The sequence below is a fragment of the Pogoniulus pusillus genome, chromosome 23, assembly GCF_015220805.1.
Source record: "Pogoniulus pusillus isolate bPogPus1 chromosome 23, bPogPus1.pri, whole genome shotgun sequence".
NCBI classification, from domain to species: Eukaryota; Metazoa; Chordata; class Aves; order Piciformes; family Lybiidae; genus Pogoniulus; species Pogoniulus pusillus.
Genome location: NC_087286.1, coordinates 5,655,148 through 5,673,689, shown reverse-complemented (window position 1 = coordinate 5,673,689; position 18,542 = coordinate 5,655,148). Strand labels below are relative to the sequence as shown.

The 18,542-nt window shown below is 47.3% G+C and overlaps 1 protein-coding gene across 1 annotated transcript in view; it reads right to left on the bottom strand.

The window, feature by feature from the left end:
* Nucleotides 1-670: 670 nt before the first annotated feature.
* Nucleotides 671-18,542, bottom strand: part of WNT9A (Wnt family member 9A) — a 65,161-nt gene continuing 47,289 nt past the window's right edge. Inside the window, exons 3-4 of the mRNA XM_064162933.1 lie at nucleotides 17,184-17,446; nucleotides 671-1,961 (exon numbers count right to left, since the gene is read on the bottom strand). Of these exons, the coding sequence (XP_064019003.1) occupies nucleotides 1,488-1,961; nucleotides 17,184-17,446 (737 nt within the window). The 3' untranslated portion in view covers nucleotides 671-1,487. The remainder of the gene's footprint in view (nucleotides 1,962-17,183; nucleotides 17,447-18,542) is intronic.

The following is an 18,542-nucleotide window of genomic DNA, read 5'->3' as shown; positions in this document are numbered from 1 at the left end:
TCCAATCCACTTTTGCATGAAGGATATGGCCTCATCAAGTCCTGGATTGTAGGTATCTTCTTCAAACAAAAAGAAAATGAAATGCTGAAGGCTGTCACAGCTATTCCACAGCATCAGATCCATCTACCACTGCAGTCACTTGCTGGCTTCTCCAGCCACTTGATAGTTCTTCTCTGCATCAACTGGTTGTTCCAAACCCAAGAGTTGGTTACCATTTAGCAGTTGTATTTTTAAAATACACTTCTCAATCTAGTGGTTAAAAAATATTAATAATAATAATAATAATTAATCTTAAGGTCATAGGGTTTACGTACGGCTTGTGTCATGTACCACTGCCATGGTTTAGAGTAAATGGAATGATGACCTAGTACAAGAAAAGTCAACTCCAGAGGTCTGATCCAGTCCCAAGTGGCTGCTGCACAATGCTAGACAGCACCATGCTCCATGATGTGCCCAAACTTCTCGTGCCCTGCTCTACAACATCCAAATTCGGCTGGCATAGGGCTAAAACAAGTGTCCATCACGATTTTACCACAGGGTGAATTCAACGAACAAGAGGTGGGAAGAGGAAGAGAAAACAAAAACAACCAAAAAAAAAAAAAAAAAAAGAAGAAGGAAAAAAAAAAAATCAATCATGCAGAAAGTGAAATAAAATTATTTAGTGGTTCTTTTCAAATCAAAATTAGGACAGAGATAGTGCTAAAGAAATGGCTTTAAAATAACATCCTACTGCACAGAAGGGGACAGGCACTTCTGATTTTCTACCATCTTCCCAACCTCTTTGTTGGATGTTTGTCTATGTCTGCAGCATAGTGGACCCAACACTTGTTGAGCTGTGATCAAAGCGTGGGGATACGAAGCTGTTGTGACCAGGTTTACCCTCTTCCCAGTGGGTGTCTTCGTCAGAGCTTTGCTTGTGCAGGAACTCCACTGAAGGAACCATCAGGGCTGTTCCTGCTCACCTAAGACATCTCTGTCCAGAGTTAGAAGGGGAAATATATAAGCACTTCCCCTACCATTGCATTCAAAGCACAAAGCTCTTTCTTTTGTGTCTGCTTAGGTCTCTAAGCAGCTGGGTAATTTTGAGGAATCAAGTAGTAGAGGTTATTTATGCCAAGGAGAATATATTAGTCCAGGAGTCCACGGAGGGTTGGTGAAAGAATGAAGATGTTCCAACGTTCTACCATCTGTCAAACTGTGTAGACGACGAAGGTGAAGGTCAACTGGTGTCTAACCCCAGTGTGACAGGCACTTAATTTCCACATGGTTGGACCTCATTAAAAGTCAGTCTAAGGGAAAACAAAACAAAAACAAAACGAAGAAAAAACAGCAACACAGCTGGGTCACCTGTACCCTACAAAGTGCTTATGTCTCAACATAGCTTTCAGATCCCAGAAGGTCAATCAAACCCTGTTTGTCTCCATATGCAGTTCTCATAGATCACCAGCGCCGGTCACTGAGGGTTGCCATCGAGCAGAAGACCCCCCTCAGTCTTTGCAGGTGTAAACCTCTTCTCTCTGGGTGCATTGCTTGCATTCCACATAGCAGCACCAACGGACCTGGCACTGGCACGGACGGGTGACCACCCTGCTCTGCGTGTTGTGCCCTCGCCCGCAGCAGATGCTGTCACAGTTCTTGTCTTTGTAACATTTCCTTCCCGAAGTCCCAGGTGAGTACCTACTCATCATACAGAAGCTTGGGGAATCGTCAATGTAGACAAGATCCGTAGTCCTTGGGATTTGATCACTGTGACCAGGGATGGACTTCTTGGGCGGGGAGATGTCTCCTTCTCCCGTGGCCTCGTTGGTAGTGCTGCCCACTTTGAGCGATGTCTCGTACTTCTGCTTCAGCTGCTTCCCTATTTCATGGAATGGAGAGAGCTGCCTCCAGCACGTTCTGACAGTGCAGGATCCAGATACACCGTGGCATTTACAGGTTGTCTCCACTCCAGCTTTGATGACCTGCAGACACACACGACCCCAGAACAAAATCAGTTATAGGGGAAGGAATCGAGACATAGAGCAAAAAAAAACCCTCACGGTTGCCAGAAGACATTTCTGGAACACAAAGTTGACATCATCATCATTGAAACTACCTGTTGGAAGAGGACAGAAAATACATACTACAGGAAATGCTCTTTTTAGAAGGATCCCAGTTTCCAGGAATATGGCATTTACCTGCCAGGATATTATCAGCTAATTATTGATACCCATAAGGTGTTCAAAGGCTGTCTGTTGCTGGCACTCTTCTACACAGAGGTCTGAACCTATGATGCAACTACAAAACTGATATATATTTTAATGCCTATTTATCTACTTTGATAAGAACAAGAAGATAAGATAGAACAACAGTGAAATGATTTGGTTTAATGGAGAGGAACCACCACAAAATACACAGCTGTGGTGGCACATGCTCCAGAAGATGAGCATGGACAGTAGGAACCTTCTCTATACCACAACACACAGGATATCATCTGAAAGCCAACTCTGAGTTAGCAGCACAAGCTTAGTAGAAATGTGGTTAAGCTGTGATGTTTTCACCAGTAGCAACCAGGCACAGCATCCCACACAGTTCTCTCAACTGAAGAAAAACACTTCTGTAGCTAACATGACTCTTTGAGAGCAGCTTGAAACACCATCAACAAAGACAACAGCTCCAAAAAACACCCAAGTATCTTCTCCCTCTCCAACCTGTGTTCAGGATCATATTCTGGAGTGTGGTAGCATGTTCAAAAGGGCCTGACAATTTATTTTCTGCTAGCAACGAAGCCACCTACAAATGCTTTTAGAAACAAAGAGCCTTATTGCTTGCTGGCCAACCACATCTATACTGAAGTGTAGCGTTAATGGCTATTCATCTTCGAGAGAGATAAAAATGATCTCCAGAGGTCCCTTCCAACTCTACAATTATCTGATGTCTGCTAACATCCCCTTGGGTACTATAAAGGACCCATAATTTGGCTGATGTCAAACAACAAATTCCATCCATTTCAAATCACGCCCCCAAAAGATGTGTCATGGCACAGAAGATTTCTCCTTAATAAACACCACCTGAATCATAGAATTATTTTGGTTAGAAAAGCCCTCTAAGATCAAAGTTCAACCACCCACTTAAGTTCACCATAACTATTATGTCCCCAGGTGCCATATCCACAGGTTTCCTGAACACCTCTCCAGGATGGTGACTCCACCACCTCCCTGAGCAGCTTATTCCAGTGCCTGACCGCTCCTGCAGCAAAAGAGATTTTTTCCTAATCTCCAACCTTAACCTCCCCAGCACAGATTCAGGCCATTTCCTCTCATTCTATCACCTGATAATAGGGAAAAGAGACTAACCCCCACCTCACTACAACCTGTTCATCTGTACCTTCACCAGAGACAGATGTACTCCTGGGAGTCCCGCATGAGTAACACAAAAGCAGGTAATGCTATTTGGACAGTCACAGATAACCTGCATTTTGTCCACAGGTCATAAACAGATGTTTATAGTTCTCACTCTCTCTTCTCCAAAGCCAGGTTACATTTAGACTGCAAGTGGGTAAGGTACAAACCACCAGGTTAGAAAAGAGTTTGTTTCATAGAGCTGCCTCTTGTCAAGGTACTCCTGAAAGCACCCTGCCTTTGGGCATCTACAGTAGCTATAAAAGAAAACAAATCTCCCCCCTGGCTGCCCATGGTGGCACCTGCCCATATTATGGCCTTGTGACAGCAGAAGACTGGCTCCAGTCCATTTCCTAGCCATCCGGTTCTTAATGATTTGGCTGGATGAGTCCTGCTGAGCACCATGTGCAAATGGTGCAATAGGTCATGGACTCAGAATTGGGGTCTGGCCCAATCCTGGTATTACAGAGACATTTTTAGAAAGACTCTGTGCATAACATCCAGCCTTCAGCAGAGCCAACCCAGTGGTCACACTTCATTCCTGTGACAGCCCAGACCTTTGCAAATGCAACCCAGTAACACACAGTAGCATTCAAACAAGTGGTGGGTTACAGAGGGAGAAGTGTAGCTGCTTCTACTACTCAGCTGGCCAGGCTTGGTTAGGGGCTGTCACGCTTTGCGTGCCAAAGCGTCTAGCCAACTCTGCAAGAAATCCCACAACGTTAGACAAGAGTGTACAGAACACGTTTCAACACCCAGGGAAGAAGAAAAACAACCACCCTCACCCATGCTGTCCCTTCTGTGAAGTCACATTTTGCTGGCCACCCAAAAGCCAGAGCCGAGTTCGTGTGAACCAAAGCTCCTCGACCTGATTTCACGCCCAGACCATCAGCAAACTGGGCAACATTGCTGAGATACTTGCAGAAGGGCTGCACACTGCATTCATTCAGCAGTTCAGGCTTTGCTCAACTTTTCCACCTCCCTGCCAGCCCATCCGCATCTGCTCCACCTGGGAATGGAGACAACCACCGTTGTGCAGGAAATGGGAAAGCGAGGAACCAAGAAGAATTGGCTCAGCTGGTAGGTGTGCTCCTGTGCACAGCATTTAGAGCTGGCTGGACAAGGCACAGTCACGAAATGCAGGAAGAGGAGCTGGATATGGGAATCTTGTCAGGAGCTGCCTCTCCAGAGCTCAGCAGGAGAGCTGACGTTGCAGGTGCAGTATATCAGAGGCGTCCACGTGGGGCTAGTAGATATGGCACCACACATGTTGGAAAGCCAGATCCTGAGGGATTGGCAGCTAACAGATGGCAAGAGAGCTTCAATCAGGAATAAGCATGTAGGTTTAGGCACTTGAATCACACCACGCAGGCAGGGTTGACCTCACTGAGGCAGATGCTTGAGTTTAAATGCCTACACGCGAGGAACACCTCTAAACTTCCATCTGACTTCACAGTGACAAAGCAGGCAGAAGATCCTGCCCTGAAGAAGATATCTGAACCTGTTTCACTGAAGAGCTGGTAGAGCTCTTGAGAATTCACCAACTGTGCTGAGCACATCTCTGCCAAGAGGAGCTGAAGAACACAGCCTGCACAAAAACCTGAACTGAAGTGCCTCTAACCTGTGAGCAGAACCCCATCCTCCGGGATCACACAATCACTGAAAACATCTGGTTGAACAAGACCTGAGAGGTCACTCTGTCCAACCCTTCACTCAGCACTGAAGGGTCAGCACTAATCTCTGTCCTTAGGTGAATTCAGGTGTTGAATCACCAACATCTAGCACTACTTCAGACAGTGCAAAACGTTGCTTTTCACCACTAGCTGCCCTTCCAGAAGCACAGAAATCAAAGGGTATCAATGTGCATATTTAGGTCTGCTGTCTTTGTCTGGGTTTAAACAGTGATGATTGAAGACCCTCATGAACCCCAGTCTGACTTTTCTCTCTAACCCACCTCTAGCTCCTCGTTAAGCAGTGATTAGGACAACTTAGATGCACTCATGGACTAAACCATAAAAGGTTTCTACTGTCCTCATCCACAAACCACTTAAAGAAGTCCAACGTGTGGATTTTCACTTGGCCACTGTAGATGTACATCCACATGAGGTACATCCCACATAAACCTCACAAACCTTCTCCTTGAAGGACCAGAAAGGGCTCAAGAATGTTATGAGGCAGCTGCAGTGGAAAACTTAGAAAATACCCCCACAGCCAGCCCCCCACTGCTGCTGTTGGTCACGATGCAGCTACTAACTCAATCCATGATGGAGAACTGCTGCCTATGGGCTCCCAGCCACCCACGAGCCAAATGAATCTTGGCAAAGCCTTTGTTTCCTGTCCTGTTCCCCAGCTTCCACATAGACTTTCCTCCTCTTGTTGCAGGCTCCTGTCAGAGACACTTAAATCCAACTCATTCCTCCAAGAAGGAGAGCAAAACTTATCCAAGTCAGCAGGTTGCTTGGAGCAGTGCTGGGAGAAAGCTTTCCTGCCTGAGTGCTGGGACAAATGGGTAAATGTCTAGGGCATGTTTTCAAACCTAGAGAGACTTCCAGGACACAATAACCTTCTTTTTTAATGGCAAAAAAAAAAAGTCTAGCATACATAAGGCAGAAGAAAACTTGAACACAAGCTTATCACTTCAAGAACCACAGGTACCTCCCACTTTCTTTCCAAGTCACATCACATAGTTCAGTCTGATCTGTTTCCACCCTACAGAGGCTTGGAGCTCTTTTGCATACCATCACCATGTACATGCTGCTTCTCTCTCTTCAGAGATGTGAAGAAAAATGGGATAGCACAAACCCAAAGCACAGAATATTTCCCACACACTATGACCTAGAACACTATAAATAACATAGATGTCCCTTCCCAGGGTAGAGGGTTGCAACTAGATAATCTTTAAGGTCCCTTCCAATCCAAATTGTGATTCTATTAATGTGCTAGTCTGAGCCTGGCTAGAATGTTTTGGTGAGAAGAACTAGATTACAGCCTGTGAAAAAGAAACAACAATGATGTCTACTTCACTCATAGGCTTGCTGAGATGTAGAAGAGCAAGAATGTAAATATAGATAAGAGTCACTCTCTAAACTTTGTGGACTGCACTTCTCTCTCTAACCTAACCTGCCCTCTGTGTGACTAATCCATCTGCCTCCTAACTTCCTGGCCGACACTTCAAGCTACCTTAAGCATAAGGCAAGATCTTGGGTAAGGTAGACGGGCAGGGGGAAGGTGGAAGGGTGGTTGAGAGCCCCTTCTGGGGACTCAGGTTTCTGGGAGGGCTGCTGTGTTTCTGTATTACCTTTTAACTTGTCTATTTCTGTACATACTGTAACTCTCTGCTTGCATCTTGTGCTAAGCTGTAAATATAAAGCTCCATTCAATTTCCAGAGCCACTGAGTCTAGTCTGGGTGATTTCCCAAAGAGTGTGTGGGGGCAGGTAGCACTCAAACCATCTCAATGAATTGTGAAATGATGGGAGTCAGAAGAGACCTTTGCAGTCAAGTTCAATGCACCTGCTAAAGCAGGTTGAGCTAGAGCAAAGTTGCGCAGGATCACATCCAGGTGGGTTTTGAACCTCTGGAGGCTTCACAACCTCTTTGGACAGCCTAATCCAGCATCCTATTAAAGCTGCAAATTAGCAGGGATGTGACAACCTCAAAGTAACAGCACAAGGGTGCATTTGAATCCATGTTGTGTTATATGTTTTACAGAGTGAGAAAGCCGTCCCTGGGGCTGTTCAAGGCAAGGTTGGGATGTGGCACTTGGTGCCATGGTCTAGCCTTGAGCTCTGTGGTTAAGAGTTGGACTTGATGATCTGTGAGGTCTCTTCCAACCCTGATGATACTGTGACAGGGACATAATGATGTCCTCCCATCCTCTTCTGAACAAGCACCTGGTCTGGCAGTCTCCAAGAGGAGGGAAAAATAATGATCCTTGAGCAAGTTTCTGTTACTTAGAAATACAAACTACAGTTATGGCAGAGAAAGAGCAAACTGCCACTCCCCGTGCTTGCTGCTAAGAGGAAATTAGATAGCACTGCAGGACCTCCTGCCCAAACGGCTTTACGAGAGCCATGGGGAGGAAGGGATCACAGCAGAGCATTGCTATGCAACATGTAATCCTTCCTCACAACAATGCTTTGCTCCGAAGCTCAGACTGCAATGATCAGTCTCAGACATGCTGCAAGGCACAATTTCTCAGTGTTTCAGCCGAAACGCCGAGGACAGATTCCCATTCATTCCCAGCTGGGTCACGGGGCTCTGCCTCTGGCTTTTCAGACAACTCCTGTCTGGGCAGCAGCAGGCCGAAGCGGACGCGCAGCCGTGGGAATTCCTCTGTTATAACTTCGCTGTCGTCATGGCTGGTCTGAGGCTCCAAGGCTTCAAACCATTCGCTATGGTTTGGGGGAAGAGGAGGGAGCAGATGAACCTCCTTAGAGAAGCAGCTCACCCAGGAAAAAGCCTGCCCTTCTCATGGCTTGCTTCAGAAGGGGCTTTGGGATGCTTCTTTATGAATCAAATCCCTTCTATCCTCTATTCACATGCTCTCCCTCAATTTAAATAGGCTTAGTTATCATAGGAACATTCAGATTTAAAAGTCTTTTCCAGACACCTCATTCTCTCAGCTAAAGCATCAGTATTTGTTTGGATAGCAGCCACGGTGTCCACTTCTTCACTGTGCCCAAATAACCAGAAGACCAGGTTTGTCCCTTAATCACAGAACAGCTTGAGTGGGAAGGGACATTCATGATCACCTATTTCCAGCATCCCTGCCATGGCCAGAGACACATTCCATTAGACCAGGTTGCTCAAAGCCTCATCCAGCCTAGTCGTAAACATCCCAGGGATGAGGCATCCACAACTTCTCCGGGCAGCCCTCTCCAGTGTCTCACCATCCTCTACCCATCACTATTTGCTGAATGATACAAACTTGAGAGAGTATCAGAAGTTTCCTTTCCATTTTCATTCCCTTTTTTTGACTGTTATGTTAAAAAATACTCTTCTGAGCTCATCCTCAAACCGATTTTCTCCCCCTTCTCACTACCTTGCCCACTTAAACACTGTGAACACTCACATTTTAACAAAACATGAATTAAAATGCAAGCATTTAAACACACAATAACATAACCTGATTGCAAAAGGAGAACTTTAAAAGTTGGAGTTTTCCCCCTCCCCTTCAGTATTCCAAGCATGCTTCATATGTTAAGAAGGCTCCACATAAACAACCAACTGCAATTACTGATGGGATACAGCAAGCAATTTTTTCCAATGTGTTGATTTCCAGACCTCTGAAAGAATTTTGGCTGAGTCAGTCTCAGCCAGAAAGGAGAAAGGGAAAAAACCCAAAGGACACGCTTGTGCATTCCTACCTGTCATAACCTGGAGCAATTAATACTAGTGGTGGCTCTGCAAACTGATCTGAGCATACAAAGTCAGGAGGTAGGCTCAGAGAGGTGGCTGTTTGCTAGGCTTGATTTGCAGCTCAGGAAAGTGGGATACCAGCTGTTTCAGTTGATGTACACCTTGACAAAAAGCTGCCCAAAGAGAGGCATTATAGCTTTTGTTTTTCCATGCACCTACTTTGTTAGTCAGCTGATACAGGTTTGCTAAGGCATTAGAATAGGTTGCCCAGAGATGATCGAGAACTGTGTGGACACAGCCCTTTGGGACATGGTTTGATGGCCACACTGGACAGAGATTGATGGATAGACTATGATCTGAGAGGTCTTTTCTAATCAAAACAATTCTATGATGAGAAAGAGCAATTATTAAACCACAAGGGTGCAAGGACTTGGCATTTAAACTTGTCTGTTCAAACACCAGAGTTGGACTGGAATCATGCTTGCTAGTAGGAAGCATGAGACATGATGGGTGATGCTTGTAAACACTGTGCAACAGGAGAGCAGGGTGCAAGGCTCTGCTTTGCTACGCCTGAGCGTGACCTTTAGTAAGTCACTTAATCTTTGAGTTTCATTTTCCCCTCTGTAAAAATGGAGATAGAGAAATGAAGAGGGTGGTATGCTCCAAGAACCCGTTATGTGATAGCCTGAAGTTCCTCAGACAGATGATAGCTGGGCAAACATCTACCTGATATGGAGAGTCTGCCTCCAGCGCAGGAGGCACGTTCAGCCCTTGAGACAGATCCCTGTCAGCACTGCCTGAGGGGAAAAGCCATTCCTCACTTGGGCTTTCAAAACAAGCAAAGCAACAGCAAGGAGGGTCTTAAAATTTTTAAAGGTCTCTCCCAATCAAATCATCAAATCCATCCATTAACCTAACCCTAACAAGTCACCCCTAAACCATGCCCCTCATAGAATCAACCAGGTTGGAAGAGACCTCCAAGATCATCCAGTCCAACCTAGCACCCAGCTCTAGCCAATCAACCAGACCATGGCACTAAGTGCCACATCCAGGCTTTTGCTGAACACCTCCATGGACAGCAACTCCACCACCTCCCTGGGCAGCCTATCAGCACCACCTCTGCATATCTTAAAACCCTCCAGGAACAGTGACTCCACTTCCTTCCAACCTAAACCTTCCCTGGTGCAACCCGAGTCTGTTTCCCCTTGTCCTATTGCTTGTTCCTTGAGAAAAGAGACAACTCCCACGTGAAGTCCATGTACCTCTCACTATCCTCTCCAGAGCATCTCCCATGGTTTGAGATGCAGGCATAAAGTGGCTCAGAATGGGTCAAGACTCAAACATAACACCAAAGGCGACAAGGATCCCTCAGAAACATGCATCCAAACCAGATGAGCTGGCAGCATGAAAACAATTAAGGAAGCCTTATGAAGGGAACCAGTTTCAATAAGGACATTTCTTCAAGGCCTTTTGATAGGGAAGGAATTCTCTTGTTCTCCATTCCTTCCACCCCTTCCCATGAAGGGAACCAGTTTCAAGGAGGATATTTCTTCAAGGCATTTTGTTGGGGAAGGAATTTTCTTGTTCTGCATTTCTACCACCCCTTCCCATGAAAGGAACCAGTTTCAAGGAGGACATTTCTTCAAGGCCTTTTGATAGGGAAGGAATTCTCTTGTTCTCCATTCCTTCCACCCCTTCCCATGAAGGGAACCAGTTTCAAGGAGGACATTTCTTCAAGGCACTTTTCTGGGGAAGGAATTTTCTTGTTCTCCATTTCTATCACCCTATAGTTTTGTACTATACACACCCGACTCTCCAGAAGACTGTGGTCTATCCCCGATTTCAGGGTCCTGAAGGCAAAAGCCTTGCTTGTGTCCCTCCTTTTGGGAGGATAAAGAGAAAAGGAGTGAGAACATGACAATTATGTATTTTCCTTGGGTAACAGCAGCCCCCTTTAATAGTGCCCCTTGGATCTGTAAGACATGCTTGACCAGACATACCTCTGGAAGAGGTCAGCACTCCTGGGATTAAGAAACTTAGCAACGCTCCAAGGAGGGAGTTGGAAAGTCATGTTTAATGATACTTTGCTGAGAAACCAGGCAAATTTAATTAAAACATCACTTACTGAAGCCCAGTGGAACTAATTGAGTGCTCTAATATTCTGACTTTTCATTAATGGCTTACAAAAGAGGGCTGTGCTTGTGTGTACAAGGAGAGGAGGACAGAGAAAAGAAGAGAGTTTTAGCAGGGCTGCCTCTGCTTCATTTAATATAACCAAGCAACTCCACTGCTGGCAATAGAGCTTTAATACAGTTGATTTCTCCCACCACTCCCCCATGCCCTTGACAGACATCCATCCAACCCACACCATCCTCTCCACCCAGGACCCCTCTGAAAGAATAGCTGAATGAACAAGAGTAGATTTGGCCAGGGAAGGGAAATTGCTTTTTTAATAAGTGGTCTATTCAGAGCTCCTACTTTTCAATAAAGAGAAAGCTGGAGAAGTCTTGGTCTAATTACCTCATCCTCACACTAGACAAGCTCAGCCTTTCATTAGCAACTGAGGTCATATCATATAACTTTGTGAGCCATCACGGGCACAACATGTGCAGCACTTTTCAGTGGTGGGGGCAAAGTTAGTCAGCCCATCAAGGTTGGTAAAAAAAAAGAGAGTAGTAAAATAATAAGTAAATGAGAACATCTACCAAGTGACACTAAAACTAGGCGGGATAGGATAATGTCACTCTCAGAAATGCACAGATTGTTAGTGTGACACCATGGAGAAACTGCTGTGTAGAGTAGGTGGTTATGGAGTGTGTTGCCAAATCAGTCAGTTAAACAGGTCCTTGGTTTGGGTCTGGTGTTTTTTTCCTGGTGGATCTCAAGGGAGTATTTATTCATTTTGCCACAGTTGGGAGTTAGAATCCTTCCCCTCTATTATGTTGTTAAGAAACAGGGAGAGATCATAGAATCAACCAGGTTGGAAGAGACCTCCAAGACCATCCAGGCCAACCTAGCACCCAGCCCTATCCAGTCAACTAGATCATGGCACCGAGTGCCTCATCCAGTCTTTTCTTGAAGACCTACAGGCACAGTGACTCCACCACCTCCCTGGACAGCCCATTCCAATGCCAATCACTCTCTCTGCCAACAACTTCCTCCTAACACCCAGCCTAGACCTACCCTGGCACAACTTAAGACTGTCCCCTTGTTCTATTGTTGCTTGCCTGGCAGAAGAGGCCACCCAAGCTTGTGCTGTATTTTTAGTAGATATCACTCCACTCTCTCAGACACCCAGCTGGACATCCATATATCAACTGAATGTACACCAACAGTGGCTGGCACTGCAGAAAGCCTCTGTGGCAAACCAAAGTAGTGGAAAAGTCCTTGGACTAGATTGAAAATGGACAAAAATTTCACAGAATTTGAGTTGGAAGGGACCTTTAAATGTCATCTTGTCCAATCATCCTGCAGTGAGAATTCCTACTATAGCAGGTTGCTCAGAACCCCATCCAACATATACCTGTAAGTCTCCTGAGATGGGGCTTCCACCACCTCTCTGGGCAGCTTGTGTCAATGTTTCACCACCCTGAGTGCAAAATACTTCATATCCATCCTATTCTCAGGTTTATGCTTGTGTGGTTTCACCAACAGACAAAATCTCTGCTTTGGTTAGAGGAAAGAGGCAGCAGGTGCTGGATCAGGAATTCAGGGGAGCTGGCTTCAGTCTCCTGCTTCATAGTCAGCATGCTGTATAAACTTGGGAAAGGAATTCAGTCTGCATCTCAGTCCTTTCCTGCTTTAAATGGCCATCATCATCTTTTTGGAACACAGGCATATTTAACACATTAGAGGCCATAACAGCATCTCAGTTAAACAATGATCTCTCCGGACAAAATCTGTTCCCCTTCAAAACAGAACCAGAACAAAGGATATCTGCACTCCTGCATTGCTTCTTATCCACATGCAAGATATTGTTCAAATAACCACATGAGTTTAGTTCAAAGTGGTTTGCATTGGGTTAGCATCTCCTACTCAAGGGTTGAAAAATCTAAGGCAGCAAACCTCTTTAGATAAAGCTGAGTGGAAAAAGCAGCTCAAGTTCCATGTTTTACTCACTGCCCCCACCAAGGTAAGTGAGCAAATTCAGTAAGGAAACCTTCTACTGCCTGCTGAGCAGCCTCCATGAAGCACTTGCAGCAGGACCAGGAGAAAAGAAGCAAAAAGAATCTACTTCTCACCTACACCCAAGTGTAAGTAGTGAGATACAATCCATTGAGTGTCACTCCAGTTGACATCCACCTGAAGGAAGGTTGGAGCAAAGCTGAGTTCAACTTCTTCTCCCTAGTAAGAAGTGATAGGGGAAGAGGAAATGGCCTCAAGCTGTATCTAGGGTGGTTTAGGTTGGATATTGGAAGAAACTTCTTCACTGAAAGGGTTCTCAACCACTGGAACAGGCTCCTCAAGATGTTGCTTATAACATAGACGTGGTGCTGAGGGACATGGAACTCACACCAGACTAGTAGAGTTTGACAGTGGTTGGACTCCATGATCTTTAAAGTCCTTTCCAACCACAGTGATGTAATGACTCTAACAAGGTCAGTGCTCAAGATTGAAATAATTTGCACTATTAGGAAATCTGAAGCAAGTGCTGCAGGTTTTGACCTTGAAATTCCAAAGCCAGACTGAGTCCCCATCTCCAGCTCCAACATCTCAGATCATCATCTTAGTAAAATCACGCTGTACCAGTGATGTAAGCCCACAGAGCCTGGCCATATGGGCACATGCTCTGATCTTGAACCACCATCCCACTAAAACCTTCCTTCTCAAGATGAAATTAGCTTGTTCTCTGCCTGGCTTCATGGTGCTGGTCTGCATCTGGTGGGCTCCATGGCTCGCTTTTCCCCCAGAACATGGCACAATGTTTCTAGGAGTAGAAACAAAGAAGTCATTGCAAGTGCTGCTGCAAATAGGCAAGGAAAGCTGTCAGACAGCAATCCCAACTCAGACACGGTGTGGGTGGCCAAAAATAGGAACACCAGATCACTGACCTGCAGCAAAGGTCTTGGACTTGGATTGCCATGAGGGCTCTCAGTGTCTGGACAACCGTCACAACTGTTACTCAGCTGTTTAGCTGCAGATATTACACCAGTGCTTAGACACCACTGCCAATGACTGGAGCCTGACTGTGCCAAGTAAGGTGGAGGCAGAGGATGCTGAACAGTCCCTGACATCTCCCTGTCCCCTGGGAACTGACTCACAGTGGGATCAGAACAAAAGGGCAGAAAGAAAGGAGAGATTAGCTCTCTCCAGCTCATCTCTGGAGTTTGTTTAGCTCCAAGTCACATATCATAGGCCAGACAACAAATAAGGACATCTAACCTACATTCAAGACTGGATCTGAGCCATATGGGCATCCTTGCTGTAGCTACTGGGTTGGAAGGCACTGGGAGTTAGGTCACACCCCTTGGGAAAAAAATTTTAGCCCCACTGCCTTTGTGAGGGACCTGTCCCTACAGTGCAAATGACTCCTGAAGCCACAGCCTTGCAGCTTTTGGTGGGACTCTATTACATGAGTCTGGAAAGAGAGGAGAGCTGTGACATCACACAGCAATCTCTAGCATGAAATCACAGCTTCCATGGACCATCTTCTCCACTTTCAGCCCCATCTGCTACCCAGCCAACTCCAAAGAGTTGGGACAGACCCTTGGGAACAACCAGCCACAAGGATTAAAACAAATTTCATCACCCTGCAAAGCCTATTTCACACGCCAAAGAGCTGCAACAGGAGTTCAGAGGCACTGAGCCTTTTAATCCTGAGGCAGAGAAGCTGTCAGCCGAAGCCAGACACCAGCTAAATCCAGGATATTTCTAATCCTGATCTCAGTGCTGTCTAGGAGCATCTGGTGGTGGGGAGAGGGGGAGACTTTTGCTGGCCAGCTCTCACTGGTGACATTCTCCTATGCCCCAACTCTGTCTCAAGGAATGACATTTTATGCATACACACAGGAACAACTGAGCTGGGGTGGTGATTCCTAGAATGCACAACTGGCTGGGCTGCATTTGCCTGGGAAACTGGAGATCCAGGTTCCCCCCATCCCAGCCCCAACCCTCCATCCAATCACACAGACAATAACAAGGCTGGAAGGCTATTTATAGCCTTACAGTATGTCCCTCGTCGAGGTTGGGGCAATGAAACACTGATCCTAGGCACCTGTGCTGGCCAGTCTGAGGGATTTTCATGTTTGAGCAACTCTAGGCTAGGTACAGCCAAAAAGATTGAGGGAAGGTGGAAAGCCCCTTCCTTTCCCCTTCTCTTGCAGAGATGGCCCAACAATTGCAGACACTTTATCCCTTGCCTTGGTTCTGCAGTCAAGTAAAGCTTTGTGGGAAGAGCACATTGTGAAAAGCAGAAAAGCTTTCAGCAGAGAGGATTAGGATGGGAAAAGAAAAAAGCTTAAGAGGAAAAAATAAAGGTAGGGATGACTATGAACATGAGGAAAAGCATATAAACATCTTTGAGGGCGACAGAGGACTGGGACCAACTGCCCAGGGAGGTTGTGGAGCTCCTTCTCCAGAGACATTCCAAATCTATCTAGATCTGCTTTAGCAGAAGTATTGAGCTGGATGGATCCCCAAAGGTCCCTTCCAACAGCAAGTATTTGGTGATACAAAGTCAGTCAGGGTTGGAAGGGACCACAAGGAGCAGACAGTTCCAGCCCCCCTGCCATACCCAGGGACACTCTACCCTACAGCAGGCTGCACACAGCCTCAGCCAGCCTGGCCTTAAACACCTCCAGCCATGGGGCCTCAGCCACTTCCCTGGGCAACCCAGTCCAGCCTCTCACCATTCTCATGTTGAAGAACCTCCTCCTCACCTCCACTCTGACTCTCTCCACCTCCAGCTTTGCTCCATTCCACCCAGTCCTGTCACTCCCTGACAGCCTAAAAAGTCCCTGCCCAGCTTTTTTGTAGGTCCCCTTCAAATCCTGGAAGGCCACAAGGTCACCTCACAGCCTCCACCTCTGATACATCCAGGCACTGACAGCTGGAAACCCAGTAACCCTAGGTGACATGGAAAGCTTCTGCCAGAGAACAAGGCTGAAGGGACTTTTTGGACTCAGATCAGCCAGGGAGTGATATCTCCAACTTGGTTCCCTGCCAGGTGTTTGTCCTGGCAAGCAGGTTTTAAAAAGCTTGGCTATGGAGATGCTGAGATGTCCATGATCTACTGAACTGCTGGAAGAATAGCATCACTCTGCTGTGGTAGTATAAATCCCTTCCTCCTTGTCCTACTCATTTAAGCCTGAAGAACTTGTTCCATCCCTTTGCAGTGTGAGCCCCGGTCCTGGTTTCAGCTGGGACACAATCAATTCTCTTCCCAGTAGCTAGTTCAGTGCTGTGGTTTGGATTTGACGCGAGAATGATGTTCATAGAATCAACCAGGTTGGAAGAGACATCCAAGATCATCCAGTCTCCTTCTGCTGTTGCTGCTTGCCTGGCAGAAGAGCCCAACCCCCACCTGGCTACAGCCTCCCTTCAGGTAGCTGTAGGCAGCAATGAGGTCTGCCCTGAGCCTCCTCTTCTGCAGGCTGCACACCCCCAGCTCCCTCAGCCTCTCCTCACAGGGCTGTGCTCCAGGCCCCTCACCAGCTTTGTTGCCCTTCTCTGGACACCTTCCAGTACCTCAACATCTCTCTTGAATTGAGGGGCCCAGAACTGGACACAGCACTCAAGGTGTGGCCTGAGCAGTGCTGCGCACAGGGGCAGAAGAACCTCCCTTGTCCTACTGGCCACACTGCTCGTGAGCCAGCCCAGGATGCCATTGGCTCTCTTGGCCACCTGGGCACATTGCTGCCTCATCTTCAGCTACTCTCTACCAGCACCCCCAGGTCCCTCTCTGCCTGACTCTGCAGAGTTGAGGCTCTGCAGCCTGCAGAAAAAAGGCTTCCAGGAGACCTTGGAGTGGCCTTCCAGTGCCCGAAGGGGGCCTATAGAAAGGCTGGGGAGGGACTATTTAGAAGGTCTTGTAATGACAGGACAAGGAGTAATGGGTTTAAACTGGCAGAGGGGAGATTTAGACTAGATGTTAGAAGAAAGTTCTTTACAGTGAGGGTGGTGAGACATTGGCACAGGTTGCCAGAGAGGTTATGAATGCTCAAGACCAGGTTGGACCAGGCCTTGGGCAGCTTGTTCTAGTGGTAGATGTCCCAGCCTATGGCAGGGGGTTGGAACTAGATGAGCTTTGAGGTCACTTTCAACCGAAACCATTCTATGAACGTGTAACAGACAACAAGACAGGACATCTGCCCATAACTGAAGCACCATCCCTCTAGGATTGCTCCATCCACTTTGCAGCCAACAGCCATTCCCACACTCCAGTGCAGCAAGTTATTTCCCCCACAACAGCACGGAACTCCACCCTGAGCAGCCCTCAACGCACCTTCATGCCCACGAGGTTATTGTGGAAGTCCACTCTGGCTCGCAGGTCCTTATTGGGCTTCCTCCCCAGGAACTCCTTGACGAACTTGTTGCTGTATTTCAGGTTGTCACCACAGCCGCCCCACTGCCAAGCCTCGCGGTTCTCCAGGTCAGGAGCCTCGTCGCAGGTGCAGCGCTCCATGCGCCCCGCGCTGCACGCCTTGGCCATGGCGTGCGTCAGCCCCGCCGAGGAGATGGCGTACAAGAAGGCTGTCTCCTTAAAACCTGCGGCAGAGAGGAGGAGCTGGTTTCAACTGCAGCTGCAGCAAAGCAAGAGGATGAATTCATAGTATCGCAGTATCATCGGGGTTGGAAGAGACCTCACAGATCATCAAGTCCAACCCTTTACCACAGAGCTCAAGGCCAGACCATGGCACCAAGTGCCACGTCCAGTCCTGCCTTGAACAGCTCCAGGGACGGCGACTCCACCACCTCCCCGGGCAGCCCATTCCAGTGTCCAATGACTCTCTCAGGGAAGAACTTTCTCCTCACCTCCAGCCTAAATCTCCCCTGGCACAGCCTGAGGCTGTGTCCTCTTGTTCTGGTGCTGGCCACCTGAGAGAAGAGAGCAACCTCCTCCTGGCCACAACCACCCCTCAGGTAATTGTAGACAGCAATAAGGTCTCCCCTGAGCCTCCTCTTCTCCAGGCTAACCAATCCCAGCTCCCTCAGCCTCTCCTCGTAGGGCTGTGCTCAAGGCCTCTCAGCAGCCTCGTCGCCCTTCTCTGGACACACTCAAGCATCTCAATGTCCCTCCTAAACTGGGGGGCCCAGCACTGAACACAGTACTCAAGGTGAGGTCTAACCAGTGCAGAGTACAGGGGCAGAATGACCTCCCTGCTCCTGCTGACCACACCATTCCTGATGCAGGCCAGGATGCCACTGGCTCTCTTGGCCACCTGGGCACACTGCTGGCTCATGTTCAGGTGGGTATCAATCAGCACCCCCAGATCCCTCTCTGTCAAGCAAAAGCCATCACAAGAAGAGTTTTCTTGATGCAGAGCATGCTGAGCTCTGCACACGCACCACTGATGGTGGAGAGGACACAGTGGAAGGGGAGGAATGATTTGTAGAGGTGACACAAGCTGAAGTTCAAGAACATAAATGAATTCTGGTCAGCCCTGTGTCTGTCATTCTGTAGATGGTCTCTGCCTGAAAACAAAGTCGTGGGAAAGATGAGCAGGGCATGGAAGCATAGAATCATAGAATGGTCTGTGTTGGAAGGGACTTTAAAGGTCATCTGGTCCAACTCCCTTGGCAATCAAGCTGCAACTTGAGTAGCAAGTCGCTCAGAGCCCAAGCAACCTGACCTGGAACAGTT